At 49.9% G+C, this 17,400-nt stretch overlaps 1 protein-coding gene across 2 annotated transcripts in view; it reads right to left on the bottom strand.

Annotated features, from left to right (window-relative positions):
* Window positions 1-17,400, bottom strand: part of LOC102449199 (IgGFc-binding protein-like) — a 106,070-nt gene that overhangs the window by 29,586 nt on the left and 59,084 nt on the right. For both annotated transcript variants that reach the window (XM_075907483.1, XM_075907484.1), the window contains exons 20-30: window positions 17,137-17,278; window positions 15,136-15,476; window positions 11,751-12,324; window positions 9,933-10,510; window positions 8,934-9,504; window positions 7,707-8,302; window positions 6,384-6,951; window positions 5,955-6,148; window positions 4,799-4,940; window positions 4,053-4,393; window positions 2,455-3,028 (exon numbers count right to left, since the gene is read on the bottom strand). In XM_075907483.1, coding sequence (XP_075763598.1) covers window positions 2,455-3,028; window positions 4,053-4,393; window positions 4,799-4,940; window positions 5,955-6,148; window positions 6,384-6,951; window positions 7,707-8,302; window positions 8,934-9,504; window positions 9,933-10,510; window positions 11,751-12,324; window positions 15,136-15,476; window positions 17,137-17,278 — 4,621 coding nt within the window. The remainder of the gene's footprint in view (window positions 1-2,454; window positions 3,029-4,052; window positions 4,394-4,798; window positions 4,941-5,954; window positions 6,149-6,383; window positions 6,952-7,706; window positions 8,303-8,933; window positions 9,505-9,932; window positions 10,511-11,750; window positions 12,325-15,135; window positions 15,477-17,136; window positions 17,279-17,400) is intronic.

Genomic DNA, 17,400 nt, shown 5'->3' with positions numbered 1-17,400 from the left:
GAACTAGCGGGGTAGTGTAGACATACCCCAAGGGAGCACGGGGGCGTCATTTGAGTACCCCGCCTCAGATGCCTAAATGTTGTGAGCCAGCCCTGGATTACAGCCACGCATACTGAGATGCTGCTTGCTCTTGGCATTTTCCCTGCACTGACAGAGAGTGTGGGGAAAGTACACAGCTTGTGTCACTCACTCCACTGCCCCCTGCCATGCCTGGTCAGGACCAAGAGGGAGGCAGGAAAACTGTGCGCTGGGTAGGAGAAGAGCAAGCAGCTTCCTGCTACACTCAGCTGTAGCCTCTCAGCCCCATCCCTCTGGAATGGTGCCCTTGTGCAGAAAGCCAGCAAGGGATGGAGGACGAGATGGACCAAGAGGGAAAGCTGCTTCCTGACGCTTAGAAAGTATAGGAAAAAGTAAGACCTGCCAAAAGCCAAGCCAAGTCTGACCCTGCAATAGAAACTGCACCCAGCAGTAAAAAGGTTCCATTACCATAGAGGGAAAAGGGAAAGAAGGAAAGAAAAGTGAAACCATTATGCTCTGAGGGTGGCATGGAGACTAAAGATAATGCTGGCATGGCCCAACACATAAACAAATACTTTGCCTCAGTTTTCAGTAAGTTTAATCATGAGTTTAGGGGTATTGGCAGGACAACTAATGAGAATAAGTATGTGGAAGTAGAATTTAGCACATCCAAGGTTTAGATTAAACTCAAACAGCTTAATGGGATTACATTGGGGGGCTGGATAATTTCAATCCAAGACTATTACAATAACTGTCAAAAGGGAAGATAACTGATTTTTTTAGACAAAGGGAGTTCAGTAGATCAAATATACCTCATTTTCAGTAAGGCATTTGATACACTGCTACATGGGAACAAATTATTAGTTCACATGGAGAAGACAGGGAGTCCTATGGTTATTGAAAGGTGGATAAGCAAGCAATTAAAGGGGAGACGAAAACAGGCCATAATGAAAGGTGAATTGAAGGGTGGAGGCAAGTTATTAGTGGAGTCCCTTGGGATTGGTCTTGGAACGAGTCTTAGTTAACATTTTCATTAACAACCTTTGAACAATAAGTGGGATTGTGCTAACAACATTTGTGGCAGACATGGTGTGGGGAGGTATTGTCAATGGAGAAGAGGATTGGAATGTCAAACAAAGAAGAGCTGGGTGACCTTGAAAAGTGAAGAAACAGACTAAGAACAAGAAGTTTTGTTATATGCGGGGGACACATCAGTTGGAAGTGACAGAGGAGAAAGATCTATGTGTATTGGATGATCAAAGGATGGCTCTGCGCCACCAATGTGATGCACCCGGGAGAAAAAGTCTAATGCAGTCACAGGATGCTTGAGCAGCGGTATTTCCTGTAGAGGCAGAGAATTGTTAGCGCCTTGACAGAAGACGCTGGGGAGACCGTATCTGGGATACCGGGTGCCATTCAGAAATTGACCGCTAACAAGTTGAGTCTTGAATTAGATGAAGGTTTCTAACCACCACACGAGTGAAGCTCTGGAGCAGCCTCCCGAGAGCTGCAAGAGGCGTAAAAACCTGACTAGCCTGAAGCCGGAGCTTGCTAGTTTTGTGGAGGGGATGGCATGATGGGACTGCCTACAACAGCATGAGCGGGGAGCTGGCCTATGACTGCTGACAGCAGGTATCTCCAGCAGCCAGAGATGGGACACTAGGAGGAAGGGTTCTGATTCATCACAGAGATTTCTTTCCCAGGTGCCTCACTGGTGGGTCTCACCCACATGAGTAGGTGCCAGCTGATTACCAGATTTAGAATGAATTGTCTCCTAGGTCAGATTGGCAGAGAGCCTGGGGATGATTTGCTTAATAGTCATTTACATGGTGGCTTCTGTGGCAGGTACGTGAAGCCTTTAATTCATGATTAGAGGATGTCAGTAAGTCAGCCAGAGGTCGGGGCCTACTTCAGGAGCGGTGGGCGAGGTTCTGTGCTTTGTAATGTCAGGTCACACTAGAGGAACATGCTGTCCCTTCGGAGCTTAGAGCAATAGGGCTCTACCTGCAGTTATGGGCCACTTGCACAGAGCTGTGGCCCATGTGACGCCCTCGGGCCATGTGTTGTGTGAAAGCGGCTCACAGAACACACAGAGAACTCCAGATGTGGCCTAAAATGGGAAACAGGTTGAGAATATCTGTCTCAGAGGCTATGATTCTAGGAGTGACCTAAATACCGACACCTTACCACAGTCTCCCGGCTGTTGTGAATGGATATTAGATACCCAGCGACAGGCACCGTGGCCATACCCTGGACAGACAAGTACAGTGGGTACAAGAGAACCCAGGAGTCCTGATTTCTTGACTGATATTTGCTCAGTCACAAACTGCTTGATCACACCCCTTCCCAAAACCAGGGCTAGAACTCCACAATGCTGGGCCAGAGTCCCAGATCTAACTGCAGAGCACAGACCTTGGCATACAACTCTGTACTCACGGCATCTGGCTAGCTGCCTCCAGTCCCCAAGTCTGACCCCCTCCAGCTGGCAGGCATCCGCGTAGGCCTTCAGGGCCTCGCACAGGGCCTTCCTGTAGCCGTCGGTGTGGCAGAGATCGTACACGCAGTTGTCCAAGTAGGCTGTAGGATCCACCTTGGCGTGGCACTGGCTGAAGGGCCCATCTGAGACCTTGGTTATCAGGCCACATGAGTCCTCCTCCTTGTACTTTCTGGCTATGCTGGCGGCACAGGGCTTGCAGCCCCCAATGCAGTCATGCCAGCAATGCTGTTCCTCATCTTCCACTGCCCAGCTTCTCCCCAGGGCGGCAACACTGGGAGCCAGGTCCCCGTCTGGGGTCTGGAAGTCATCAGTGGGATCCCCGTTATAGTTACCGCACAGGCCGCACAAGCTGTTGGAGAAGTCACGGGGGACGGTGACCCTCAGGTGGTTGTTCCAGTCATAGGCTACGCTGAGCTTGAAGCTGGTGCGGAGGACAAGGGAGGTGCCGCTCTGATAGAGACGAAGGACACCATTGTTCAGGGAGATGGGTAAGTGGGCCCTGGTGTTATTCACCTTTGTGATGAGAAAGAAAGGGCAAAGGTCACAATCACGTGCACAGGCCTTTCGTTTACATACCGAGCTCCACTCCAGTGTGGTTGGTCACTGGTGTGTGCCAATCCCCATAACCATCAGGGGTTTGAAAAGACTGCGCTGTGTCCAAGAAGTCGATTTCAAAACCTGGCTGGTTTCTCCTGCCGCCAGCTCCCTGGCAGCCTGCTGAGCAGACTGGCTGGGAGCTGGGGTTCCAGTCTTCATCACAAAATGTAACAATTCACAGGGGTTGTGCCCTATCCGAAGGAAGCTCATTTTCAAACTACTGAAGCTTCAGGGGGTAGCCGAGTTAGTCTGTACAGAAAAAACAACAAATGGTCTGGGAGCACTTTGTAGACTAACAAAACATGTATCATGAGTTTTCGTGGGCACTGGCCACTTCTTCAGATGACTGGAGTTTTGAGTTTAGGGTATGAAGACCCAAAATAAATAGGAGAGAAGGTGTGGGGGGAGGGAAAAAAGAGGGGGGTGGGAGACAGGGAGCTAGAGGGAATCAGTAAGTATCTGAAGCTTGGGTAGTTAAAACGCAGCAGATAAGAATCAAAGTCAATTGACAATACTGACTTTGTGCCAGGGATGTGTCGTGATCGAAGTGCTCAAGTCTACGCTTTACTGGGCATGCAGATCCCATTTCCTCGAGACAGAGCCAACAGCTCCCCACGCCGAGTCACGCACCCCACTCTCCGCAGCACAGCACCCTCGCGTGCCATGCTGGGGACGGGGGTCAACGTGACTCCCCACGGCACACCGGGGCTTACGTCAGTACCGAGGTCGCCTCTGTAACTACTGAGCAGGCTGCTTTGACTGGAGCCCATAGGGGACACGAGTCAGCTGGGCACTTTCAGAACCCATCACATCCCAACCACTTTTCTTTGCCTGCTCTGCCCTAGCCGCAACATGCCCCATCTCTGGCGGGGCCTGCTGTTTCCTGCCTTTTATTGATCAATGCCAATGGGCATAGGAGGAGGTTGGGCCCAGCACTCACCCACACCAAGCTGATCTCAGCCCTGGCAGCTGTGATGGTGACTCCATCCACCTGGATGGTCACTGATCCAATGTAGAAGACCTGTGTGCTCCCACTGTTTTCACTCTTGGCCGTAATGCGGAAGGAGGGCAGGACGGAGTCACCCTTGCAGGTTTTGGCCACAGTGTAGGTGCAGTTGCCATGGAAATCATAAGCCCGTCCGTCAAAGGTGTGGTAATGCAAGTATCCCCTGGCCCAGCACGTGCCCTGAGACACTGGCACACACTCTGGCTGCCCATTTATCATTTTGCAGATAGCTCCTTCCCTGCAGACGACCACGCTGCAGGGTGAAATTGGAGGCTCTAGCAGGGAAAGACAAAAGACAGAGGAGATATGCCAGACTAATCAGTAACATCTGTCTAACTTTCCATCTTTCTCCCCACATGCCTCCTTATATCCATAATCACAAAGCACTCCCGTTTCCCTTCCTCCCCCGGCACTGCCTTTGCATCATCCACAAACCTCCCACAAATCCCACGCCGAGGAAATTGCCGACCCAGCTCTTCTGTGCACATGGGGTGCTGGATAGAGCAGAGACCCTGACCCAACATTGTTCCAGACAAAATTCTGTCATAGTCGGGTCAGGATTTCAGGCTAAATAAAGGGAGAGGGAGAGGGAGAAGGACGAATAGACACAGAGAACATGACTTTTCTCACCACTTGCGAGTAACCCACAGAGCACGTTTCAATCACTGACTCTCCATTACCTTTTCCCATGCAGCCCATGACGCCGTCTCTAATCTGGCAGGTTTCTCTGCTGCCACAGCGGTGGACTTTGCAGGTCAGCCCTCGGGCAGGAACACAGGTGCAGCTTTGCTGGCACTCGTTCGTCAGGACCACCTCGCTGGGCTGTGGGGTGTTTGGAAAGGGGGAAATAAGGCAATGTGACAGGAATTGGTCATTTAAAATAATTTCTGGCCGTGATTAAGAAATACATTAAGGTGCAGATCTTATTATTTTAACAACACAGGATTTTAAAAAAATCATTATGATCAATCAGAGTTTGAGATACATACAACACTCCAAAAACATCTGTTAAAAGAATCTTTTTCTTTCTTACTTTGGGATACGCAGGCTTAATTCTTGGCGCCATCACAGACTTCTTGAGTGAGCTCAGATAAGCCCCTAAGCGTACATCTACACTACAGCTGGGGGTGTAAGTTACAGCTCAAGGAGACATACACTCAGGTTTGGGAATCTCCCTAATATCCTCAGACATGAAGACTGAAGCAAAGAATGTATTTAGTTTCTCCACAATGACCTTATCATCTTTGAGTGCTCCTTGAGCATCTCGACTGTCCTGTGGCCCTACTGGGTGTTTAGCCGACTTCCTGCTAATTTTAAAATATTTTGCTATTACTTTTTGAGTTCTTGGCTAGCTGCTCTTCAAACTCCTTTTTGGTTTTCCTTACTACATTTTTACACTGAATTTGACAGAGTTTATACTCCGTTCTGTTTTTAACTCCCACTTTTTAAACAATGCCTTTTTATCTCTCATGGCTTCTTCTTCTTGCTTGTTAAGCCAAGGTGGAATATTTTGGGTTCCCTTATGGTGTATTTTAATTTGGGGTACACATTTAAGTTGGCCCTCTGTTGTGGTAGTCCAACTTCCCATATGCTACTGGCTCACTGGGTGGCTTTGGGCAAGTCACTGCCCCTGTCTGTACCTGAGCTTCCCCAAAATCGACAAAAGGCTTTACGTTGTCTGGTCTTTATTGCACTCTGGGCATTGGGTAGAAGCAGAGTCGGATTGCCAAGACAATGCTCTGATGTGCTACCGCCAACCATGTTCCTGACTAGCATACAGATTAAGATGTGTAGAGACCAAAAATTAGATTGGACACAGACGCCTAGAAGCTGCACCTTGTAGTATCTCCCTTCTTTGAAGCACCCGCAGCTCTCCTGAGGCACACAGCCCTGGCCGTCAAAGAAGAAACCATCGTCACACTGGCAGCCTTCAGCACAGGTCTCTGGGCAGCCCATGATGTCTCCAGTGCAGGAGGAGGTGCAGAGGTCGGCACAGAGCTCATAGTGGCTGTTGTTCGGGCAGCTCATAGCTTAAATAGAGAGAGAAATGATGAATGCCGGGAGTGAGCTCACGCCCCAGCTTAGACCGACAGACAAGGAGAGGAGAGCGGAACAGAGAGGAGAGGACATGGCACCGTTGTCACAGAACAGGAGATTGTTTGGTTCCCCCCAGAACAGTTCCAGAGGAAACCTGGTGATCTGGAACGAGATGCCTAGTAACACTGACCCCCCTCTTCCACAGAGCGCCTTCCTCAGGGCACTTACGGCAGAAGGAGGAGTTCCTCCAGGGCTGGATGAAGACCCTGGCCTCTTGGCAGGCTGTCACATAGCTATGGATGCGCTGGCACAGAATCTCTGTATGCCCGTTGGCCAGGCACACGTCAAAAATACAATTGTTCAGATAGACGCTGGGGCTGACTGTGCCGTGGCAGGCGGCGAAGGGGCTGTCAGGATCTGAGAGCAGCCCGCAGTAGTTGCTCCCTTTGAAGACCTCCTTCTTCCGCTCCTCACAAACCGGACAGCTGTTTCCAGCACACCTGTCTACACAGGATGCTCCTGGGATCGGGACTTCCCAAGCAGAGCCAAATGCTGCCACATCAGGGGCTGTGCTTCCGTTGGGGAGCAGGAATTCCTCATCTTCCCGTCCATTGTAGTTCCCACACAGGCCACACGTCTGGCCCCGGTAGCTCCCTGGGATAGTCACTCTGGCCTGGTAAACCAGGTTGTAGCTCATGGTGAGGCCAAAGTCAGTTTGCACTAGGACATTAGAGCCATGCTGATATGCTCGCCATTGGCCCATTATCACCGGGAGGTTGTGAGACACCCCATCCACCTGAGAAAGACAGCACATTCCGCTCGTGAGCAGAAAGGGTGAGCACTGCATGTGTGGGTAATGGCTATGAACAACAAAGTTTGAAATTCAGCTCTCACTGCCCCCTGGGGTGAAATCCAGAATGACTCATGGCTTCGGAATGATTTGTCCTCACCTTCCAAACTCTTCACCTTGTCACTCTGACCTACAGTTTTTATCTCATCTCTCAGGCACTTCCCTCTCTCCTGATCCTCTGTCTTTATCCTCCCCATCTCCTCAACCCATGCTTGGTTTGCTCTTTGTCATGGCAATTTCTGGACTCAGAACAATATCCTACTTCTTCTACATCTCCCCTCTCTCCTAAAAATCTCTCCCCCGGTGGTGACACCTTCCTTCATCCTCTCTCTCTTCCTCCTTTCTAAAACATGTTCCACTGTGTTGTGTTCAATTTGTACCAAAGGCGACTGCCATGGGACAGATTCTTCAGCAAAGAGACTCCTAGAACTGCGTAGTAACCTCAAAACATCAGAGTCCAATGGCAAAGAGCTAATGCCTGGGATTGACCAGAAAAGGAGGTGAATGACTGCATGTGAAAACTCCTATTGGAACGATCCTCCGAGGAGGGCTGTTGCTATTGGACTTGAAAAATTTAGACTTGGACTTTTGCAAATTATTGACAAATCCAAGATGGGAAGCTGAGGCAGCCACATAGAGTGATCTTGGGCCACGAAAGAACACTCGGAATGATCTACATGAGGATGTGGAGAAGGACTTACCATGATGAGCCCTTGTCTGTTCTGCAGCAGGGTGAGTGTGATCCCGTACACCTGGATGGACACCTGTTTGGCCACGGACATGTTCCCACTGCCCCAGGATTCTTTCTCTATACGGATGGTGAATGGCGTTAGATGGCTGGCGTCAGTGCAGGTCCTGGCCAGGATGTAGGTGCAGGTGCCTTGGAAGTCAAAGGGGACCCCATCGAAAGAGAGGTAGTGGGGATGACCAGAGGCAGAACAGGTCACAGATCCAAATGGGTGGCATTTCCGGACACCATCCACCAGCCCGCACTGCTCACCAGCACCACAGGTGAAAGCCTTACACACAACTTCTCCCCCAGCCTGACACACGCACTGCTCCTCACACGAGCTGCTTGGGTGGAAGATATTCCAGGACTGGTAGTAAAGTCCCCTGTGGAGGCATCCGCACTGGGAAAGGGGGACACAGTGGTCACCACTGAGAACAAAGCCATCGTCACACATGCAGCCTTCCTTGCATTGGGTCGTGCATTTCACCGGGGCATAGAGGTTGCTGCATGTCAGATCACAGCTGCTGCTGCAGAATTCGTAGTGACTGTTCTGGGGACAGGATGCAGCTGTAAGAAGAATAAAGAATTAGCTCACCGAGTTCATTAGCAATATGCACAATGAAGTGTTGTAGGACATGCAATTTCATTCAATCTCCTAAATTTCTATTTTCTTGTCTTGGTTAATTAATAAGAGGCACCCTCTGTAAACCAGTCAGGCCTGATTAACTTGATTGCCTGTGTCCTATTGCCTGATTTCTTTGAAGCAATCTTTTTCCTAGGACTCAGCTTCTTATTTTGACTAAGGTCTTGGTGTAGAAGGTGGAGGGCTCATGCACCTGGGAGTGTCCTGCGGATTTCTCACCACTGGCTTTTTGTTGTGAAAACAGATTGACAATGCTTAAAACTCCAATGGAGAAGGAGTTGGTGAGTTCCTAGTGGACAACCCCCATGTCCCAGCTCTAATTCTGTCCCTGTCTCACCACATAAGACAAGGACCAGATGAGTTGTGAAGGATACAGGCACAGCTCTGGGGCAGCTTCTATGGCCTCCGGCAATGCTGTTCCCATCCTTTGGAGACACAACTTAGTAGTAAATTAAGAAATGTTTTACATTGCCTGATCATTTCAATAAGGATCTCACAGCCAGCTCAGAATAGTAATCCCCATAGGGCAGGCAGTGCTGAGAAGGGAAGACTCACGGCAGAATTTTGGAGTCCTCCAGGGATACACCACAGCTCCAGCTTCCTGACATGCCTCGGCATAACCAGCAATGGCCTGGCAGACGTTACTCTCCCGCCCACTCAGGAAGCAATAGTCGTACACACAGTCTAGGAAGTATCCATGCGGTTCCACCTTGTGGTGACATCCTCGGAAGGGGCCACTCTTTTGGAGAATGAGCCCACACTGCCCTCTGCTCAGTCGCTGCTTTTGTTCAATAGCGTCTAGATTTGCACATGGAGGTATCGTCACAGCAGAGCATTCAGGGACGTCTCCCACCTTCCAGCTCTGGCCAAAGCTGCCGGGGTTGGGTGCCAGCGTGCCGTCCCTCATCAGCAAGTCGTCATCCCTGTCCCTGTTGAAGTTGCCACACAGACCACACACGGCCCCCGCGTAGGTGACAGGCAGCGTGACCGTGGTGCGTCCTGACCACCCAGTAAAGGTCACACTGAGGCCAAAGTCTGTCTGGATCACAGTGGCCCAGCCCTTTCTATACGCGGTGATTTTCTTATCCTCCAGGTAGAAGGGAAGATTCATCAGGAAACTGTCCACCTGTTAAAGCCAAACATTCAGTACAAGGAACATCTCTCGCCCCTGGTGGAACCAATCACTGCAGCACGGTGGTATGGTCCGTAACTCTAATAATAATCTGCCTCTGTTCAACTCTCTCTCCAGGCTGGCCGGCTCCCCTCTCCACGTCTTGCCAGGATCCCAGCCCTTCTGACTGGGCAGGATCCTCTAACCAGACTTGCATTACCCCAACTTTAGCCACTGCAGCTCCCTCCCCTCTGTCCTACTGGAGCCCTGCTCCTCATGTTCCTACATATCCTGGAGTCTGACCCACCTGAGCTGAAAGGACAACACCCTCCTTCACCCTGTATTTCACAGCCCTCCCACACACTGCCTGTACCCTGTGCTCATGACACAGGGGACTGCGTAGAAATGATTCTGAGAGAGTGGAGACAATCTGAGAAACTCACCAGCACTTTCCCAGGGAACTGATCGCTGACCCGGAGGCTGGTCTGATACACCCTGATCTGGAGAGGAGTGGTGTTGTTCTCCTGGAAGTGGACTTCAAAGTCCACCAGCCCCTCTGCCTTCTTGCACAGGGCTGTGAGCTGGTAGCGACAGGTGCCTTGGAAGGTGTATCTCTCTCCATCGAAGGTGGTGTAGTGACGACTGCTTGTCATGGAGCAGGTGCCGTAGCTGGAGGGGTAACAGCCCCGCACACCGTGCACTAGCCCGCACGTCTCCGAATGTTTGCACGCGGCAGCCTGGCATTCGACTTGTCTAGAGTCTGCGTTGCATTTGCACCGTGTGCCACATGCCTCATCCAGCCAGAAGCTCTCATTGGGGGCATAGGGGCGCCCCTCAGACAGGCACCCACAGCCGCTCTTGGGTATGCATTTCCCCTGGCTCAGCACAAAACCATCCTTGCACTGGCAGCTTTCCACACAGGGGTCTTGGCAGCTGCTGGGGGCCGAGTGGTCCACACAGGTGGCTGGGCAGGCTATTCCACAGAGCTGGTACTGGCTGTTCTCCAGGGGGCACTCCAGAGCTGGGGAGTGAAGAAGCTACAGATTAACATCATGTTATCTCCAGGCAAAAGCAGTGTTCACACCGACAGAGGGGCTGTATCTCGGGGCGCTCTGAGAGGCCTGGAATCCCAGGCTATGTCTAGACTGCAGGCTTCTTTCGGAAGAAGTGTTTCTGGAAAAGATCTTCGAAGAAACTTTTTCCTGAAGAGAGTGTCCACACTGCCAAAGCTCATCGAAAAAGAGATCTGCTTTTTCGATAGATAATATCCACACTGAATGCACGCTCTCTCGAATGTAAGCGATGGTTACTATGGGTGGGGTGGCTACCAGGGTATTAGTTCTTTTTTCTCTTTCCTCTTCTTTCGAAAGAACTCATTCTTCCCCGTCCACACACACTTTTCTGCGAAAGAGCTCTTTTGGAAAAAGGCTTCTTCCTTATGGAATGTTGAAAAAACTCCTCTCTTCTTTTGATTTTCTTTCCAAAGTATGCAATTTTAGTGTGGATGTAATTTAAGTTTTTTCAGAAAACGGCTGTTTTTCCAAAAGAACTCTGTAGTGTGGACAGACCCACAGTGGCTTCAATAGGAGCCAAGGGTGCTCATCATGCTGCTGTCTAGAGGATGAATCAATAGTAGGAAAAGTGATGTAAAAACTGGGATCATTTCACCTCAGCCTCTCATGTGTTTTGAGCAGATATTAGACACTAAGGCTATGTCTAGACTGCAAGCCTCTTTCGAAAGAGGCTCTTTCGAAAGCATCTTTCGAAAGAGCCTCTTTCGAAAGAGAGCGTCTAGACTGCACAGAGAAATTTCGAAAAAGCGGCTTGCTTTTTCGAAAGAAAGCATCCAGTGAGTCTGGATGCTTTCTTTCGAAGAAGCCCTATTTACATTGAAGAACGCCTTCTTTCGAAAGAGGAACTTTCGAAAGAAGGCGTTCTTCCTCGTAAATTGAGGTTTACCGCCATCGAAAGAAAAGCCGCGTTCTTTCGAATTAATTTCGAAAGAACGCGGCTTGAGTCTGGACGCAGGGGAAGTTTTTTCGAGAAAAGGCTACTTTTCCCGAAAAAACCCCTGAGTCTGGACACAGCCTAGAAGTGAGAAGCCCTTTAGCAGTTCCACAGACAGACAATACAGTGGGCACAATAATACCAGGGCACAATCTTTCCTCATACCCTCTCCCTATAACCAGGCTAGAACTCAAAAGTGATGAGCATAAATTTTCCCAATTTAACCATAGACAATAAATCATATTTCTACTCACAGCATCTAGCTAGCTGCCTCCAGTCCCCAATCCTGACCCCCTCCAGCTGGCAGGCATCCGCGTAGGCCTTCAGGGCCTCACACAGGACCTTCCTGTAGCCGTCGGTGTGGCAGAGATCGTACACGCAGTTGTCCAAGTAGGCTGTAGGATCCACCTTGGCGTGGCACTGGCTGAAGGGCCCATCTGAGACCTTGGTTATCAGGCCACATGAGTCCTCCTCCTTGTACTTTCTGGCTATGCTGGCGGCACAGGGCTTGCAGCCCCCAATGCAGTCATGCCAGCAATGCTGTTCCTCATCTTCCACTGCCCAGCTTCTCCCCAGGGCGGCAACACTGGGAGCCAGGTCCCCGTCTGGGGTCTGGAAGTCATCAGTGGGATCCCCGTTATAGTTACCGCACAGGCCGCACAAGCTGTTGGAGAAGTCACGGGGGACGGTGACCCTCAGGTGGTTGTTCCAGTCATAGGCTACGCTGAGCTTGAAGCTGGTGCGGAGGACAAGGGAGGTGCCGCTCTGATAGAGACGAAGAACGCCGTTGTTCAGGGAGATGGGTAAGTGGGCCCTGGTGTTATTCACCTTCATGGTAAGAAAAAAAGGGCAAAGGTCACAACTGAGTGCACCATCTGCCATTTCCAAAGTGGCCCTACTCAGATTAGCAATCTGCTCCAAATCTGTCAGGGAATTTGGATCCAACTCAGAACCCGAATTACACTGCATCATATAACATGGAGCTGAGAGGGAAAGGTAATTCTTTTTAGAGTATTTTGGTGTTTAGAAATGTGTTTTAATAATGGCACCACACCTTGAGAGGTTGAGCCTGGGACCCTATGTTCTTAATTTTGCTAGATACTACAAATTGTGACTGTAGTAAAGAGATTGGAGTTAGAGCTCATCCCAGCACTCTGTCTTCCAGTAACTGCCCTTTTTTGTCCTGTGTTGTCAGGGGGGTTAACTGCTTATGCTAAATGACCTGTTCCATCCAGCTATGACACTCTGAGGACTCATCTATACTTGGAACTCTGCAGGTGTGGAAAATCTGCACCTCTGCAAAACACAGTCACACTGAGCTACTCCTGGTGCAGATAGCTCAGTGTTGGCAGGAAAGCATCTCCCATAGACATGCGCACAACCTGTCAGGGCATGAAGACACCACAAAATTAAGTTGACCTGAATTCAGCCAGCATAAAGCCACCTCAGTGATGACCTAACTTGTGCATTTCAACTCTGCTCTTTGTATCTGTGATGTGCATCCTCATCAGGAATGCTTGCACCAATTGGACTCTCAGGGTGGGGCACTGTGGGATGGCTTCTGAAAGCCAGTTACAGTCCATGTAATCGAGGCAGAGTCTCCAGTGATATTGCATTGACCTAACTACGTTGACAGTGACTCTGCACCTCTCATTAAGGTGCAGTTATTAAGTCAGAGAAGCAGGGCATTTACATCAGCAGATGCAAAATTTTACATTAGATGCTTACATAGTTAGGTCAATGTCAGCTTTCTTGCATTGACCTTACTCTGTAGCATAGACTGAGTGGAGTACAGACACCAACAAGACAAAGCTGTCCCTTTGGTCTAGGTAGCATCTTCCATAAGCAGCTGCACTGGTAGACAAGCCCTCAGGTAGACTACAGCATTGAGTGTGGATATTCCATGCCCCTGCATATGCACTGACAACATTGGCACTCCCAGACTGGAGCACCCCCTTGCAGATCAGCTCCCCCTTCCTTCCCAGCACCATCCTAGCACCTCCTACCCACTGAGGTCAGCAGTTCCATGGTGCACAGGAGGTTCTGAGGGAGAGAGAGGGGTGGAATGGGGCAGGAAAGGGTGAAGGAGGGATGGGGTCTTGGGGGAAAGGGTGAAGATGGGGTTGGGCGCCCCAAGAGAATCAAAAGGTCGATTCTAATTCATAGACTAGTCCTGAGTACCCTTCCCAGACAGAAGATAAACGACATAAAATAAAAAGAAAGTCATTTCCTCTCCCACCTTGTCTCTTTAACATCCTGAGACCAGCATGGCTACCACAACTCTGAAAATAGTTAAACAGTTGGACATTTTATTCCAATTTGGAACAAAAATGAAAAATTACAAACTTCTCTGGGAAGGGAAGGGAAGGGAAGGGAAGGGAAGGGAAGGGCAAGCCACCTGGTTTCCATTGGGGAGTCACTAAAACCGCAGCATCTCCTCACAACATTTTGTTGTTAATGAATTAGAAAATACACCCAAGAAATATTTCATTTGAATTTGTCCAACCCGTTTCAACACTAAAACTACGATTCAGGGACAACTGGCAGGTGCTTTTGTGGGGAGAGAGCTGCATTGGCTACAGCCATTAGGGAGCGGCTCCTCTGCGGGGATGGGCCACATCTGTTACAGCTGTTAGGAAGTGGTGCCTGTGGGGGATGGGCCCACGATGGTTAGAGTCATTAGGGAGCAGTTCCTGTGGGGGAGGGGTTTGCATTGGTGAGAGCCATTACAGAGAGGTGCCTGCTGCGGGGGAGAGTCCTGAGGGATTTTGACTCTTAGCACTGACTTCTGATTCTAGATCTAGCTACTAGCCCTGACTGCTCCAGTCACTAAGTCAGACCACCCCCACCCAGTTGCTGACAGGAGCCCCAACCACAGTGCTTTGGAATTACCCCGCTGACCACCTTTACCATACCATGACACACGGGCTGTGTCTAGACTGGCCAGTTTTTCCGGAAAATCAGCCACTTTTCCAGAAAAACTTGCCAGCTGTTTACACTGGCTGCTTGAATTTCCGCAAAAGCACTGACTTCCTACTGTAAGAAATCAGTGCTTTTTGCGGAAATACTACGCTGCTCCCGTTTGGGCAAAAGTCCCTTTTGCGCAAAACTTTTGCGCGAAAGGGCCAGTGTAGACAGCTGAGAGTTGTTTTCTGCAAAAAAGCCCCGATCGCGAAAATGGCGATCGGGGCTTTTTTGCGGAAAAGCGTGTCTAGATTGGTCACGGATGCTTTTCTGCAAAAACTGCTTTTGCGGAAAAGCGTCTGTGACAATCTAGACGCTCTTTTCCGAAAATGCTTTTAACGGAAAACTTTTCCGTTAAAAGCATTTCCGGAAAATCATGCCAGTCTAGATGTAGTCAGGGTGCCTGGTGTTGCCAGGATCGGAATTGGTTAGCACTGACTCCAAGGGCAGAGTGGGATACCTGAACATCTGAGTGTAGTGCGGTCTCCCTGTCCTCACCCTCCCTTTTCTCACCCAGCAGCACAGCGCCATGGCTTCAGGGACAGCGCCATGGCTTCGGGGACAGCGCCAATTCAGCACAGAAGCACTTTCTGCTTCTTAACCAATTCTGCCCCTTGCAACACTTTGGGCAAATGTTTCAAAGTACCCTCAGTGCTGACAAAACCCAGCACTCACCCACACAAAGCCGGCCTCAGCCCTGGCTGCTGTGATGGTGACTCTGTCCACTTGGATGGTCACTGACACAATGTAGGAGACTTGTGTGTTCCCCCAGCTTTCACTCTTGGCTGTGACATGGAAGAAGGGTGTGATGGAGTCACCCCTGCAAATCTTGGCTACAGTGTAGTTGCAGGTCCCATGGAAGTTATACACCCGGCCATCGAAGGTGTGGTAATGCAAGTAGCCCCCAGCCCAACACATGGCCTGGGAGACTGGCACACACTCTGGCTGCCCATCTATCATCTTGCAAACTGTTCCTTTCTTGCAGCGGACCACAGTGCAGGATGGCTTTGGAAGATCTAGTGGAGAAAGACAATAGATAGACAAGAAACACCAGACTAATCAGTTATATATGAAAGCAGAAAGGGAACTGAGGGTGGTGTGAAAACCAGAATGAAATGTAGTGTCTCTGGAATCCAGCTAGTTAATATAGCCTGTTTATGAAATGGACTGAATATGCATTTGTCTCCCATACATCTCAAAGGTCCTCTGCTTAGAAATCTCTCTGCCTGGGGGTATGTCTATACCGTATTCTTACCTCGAAATAAGCTATGCAATTTGCGCTATGAAAGTTGCGTAGCTTTTTTTGAGGTCATTTCAAAATAAAGCACTATTTGGACATGTCCCTTAACCCTCATTGAATGAGGATTACAGGGATGCTGGAATAGTGCACCTATTATTTTGAAATATATTTTGAAATAATGGTCACGTTCAAAGATGTGGAATTGCTATTTCAGGATATTTCCGGTATCCCAAAAGATATCGCTGACTAGACATAGCCTGGGTGAGTCCATAGCAGACTTTGAGCCAGCAGAGCAAGCTGGATTGGCAAGTCTAGGTCGTGTTGAGTGGAAAATCAATAGGACTCTCTTGGGCTTGGGTTAAACCAGCTGGTTTTCCTGATTCCTCTGGGTAGAGTTGCTAGGTGTCTGTTTTTTTTACCAGAAAACCCAGGCAAAAAGAGAACCTGGCAGTGTCCAGTCAGCTTAAGACTGGATACTAACAATTCAGTAACCTGAATTTAACTGGACTCTGCCACCAGTGGCTCAGGAGATCAGCAGTTACTACTGGAGCCTGGAGGAGCACTAAGCAATCCCTCTGACTTAGAAAGGTACCAGTGTACTGGTGGATCTTCCTTCCTGACCTGAGCACAGCTCTCTCTCTCTCCACATGCACCCCGCCATCCCACCACCCCAAAGCCTGCTCAGCTGGCAGCGGAAGGGTGGTGGAGAGAGCAGTGACCGACCGGGAAGGGAGAAAGGGGGGCAAAGAGGAGTGGGGGGCAGGGTCTGGAGGGGAAGAGGTGGAGCAGGGGGAGGGAGGAGGTTCTGTTGCTCAGTGTCCAGTTAAAATAAATGAGGAAGATGGCCACCCTGCCTACGTGATCAGTGCAGAGGTGGCTGCATGCTCAGTTCTTACTAACTGCAACAGAGCAAACACACTGCAGCCGGGGATGGCGGATGTCAGAAGCAGGGTACGTAGCCACCATTGGGCCGACTCATTCAATTTCATGGGAAGAGTCAGGCTGGCTCAGAAAATGACCTGGCCTTCTCAGGCTTGGAGTCCTCAGTGATAAGGCCCAACACACCTCTAGCATGGCACAGACGAGGAGAGTGGTTGGGAGGTGATGTGCTCTGACAATGCCCAATGACCGATGGGCCCTGTGGGACCATAGCCAAGCTGTTCTGTTTATAGCAGCCCCCAGGCTGCACCCAGGGAGAGTCTCATGAGTGTGCTCAGCTCCCTGACACCTGCTGACCCAGCTCTGCTGGACACAGCAGAGACCCAACAAGTTTTTCCAGCTTTCCAATTGAAATTCTGTAACATTACAGATCAGGGCTACTGGCTAAAGGAAGGGGGAGAAAAAGTGAGAGGTGAGAGGAGACATAACCACGCCTGGTACTCGCTGCCTGTGCAAACCCCCTCTGGGGCATATTTCAAACAATGACTCTCCTCTACCTTTACTGGCGCAGGCCCTGACGCCGTCTCTGATCTGGCAGGTTTCTTCTCGGGCGCATTGGTGGGCTTTGCAGGTCACCCCTTGGACAGGAACGCAGGTGCAGCTTTGCTGGCACTCGTTTGTCAGGACCGTCTCATTGGGCTGGTTGAACATTTGGAAAACAGGAAATAACACTGCAACTGGAAAACCTGTAATTTTTTAAAGCACTAAAGCCAGAGCTGCAGATGTGTTTTTCTAACAGATGTATTCTAGGAATAATACTG

Source organism: Pelodiscus sinensis, chromosome 24 (assembly GCF_049634645.1).
Source record: "Pelodiscus sinensis isolate JC-2024 chromosome 24, ASM4963464v1, whole genome shotgun sequence".
NCBI classification, from domain to species: Eukaryota; Metazoa; Chordata; order Testudines; family Trionychidae; genus Pelodiscus; species Pelodiscus sinensis.
The sequence above is the reverse complement of the archived record's forward strand: the minus strand, read 5'-3'. Positions and strand labels throughout refer to the sequence as shown.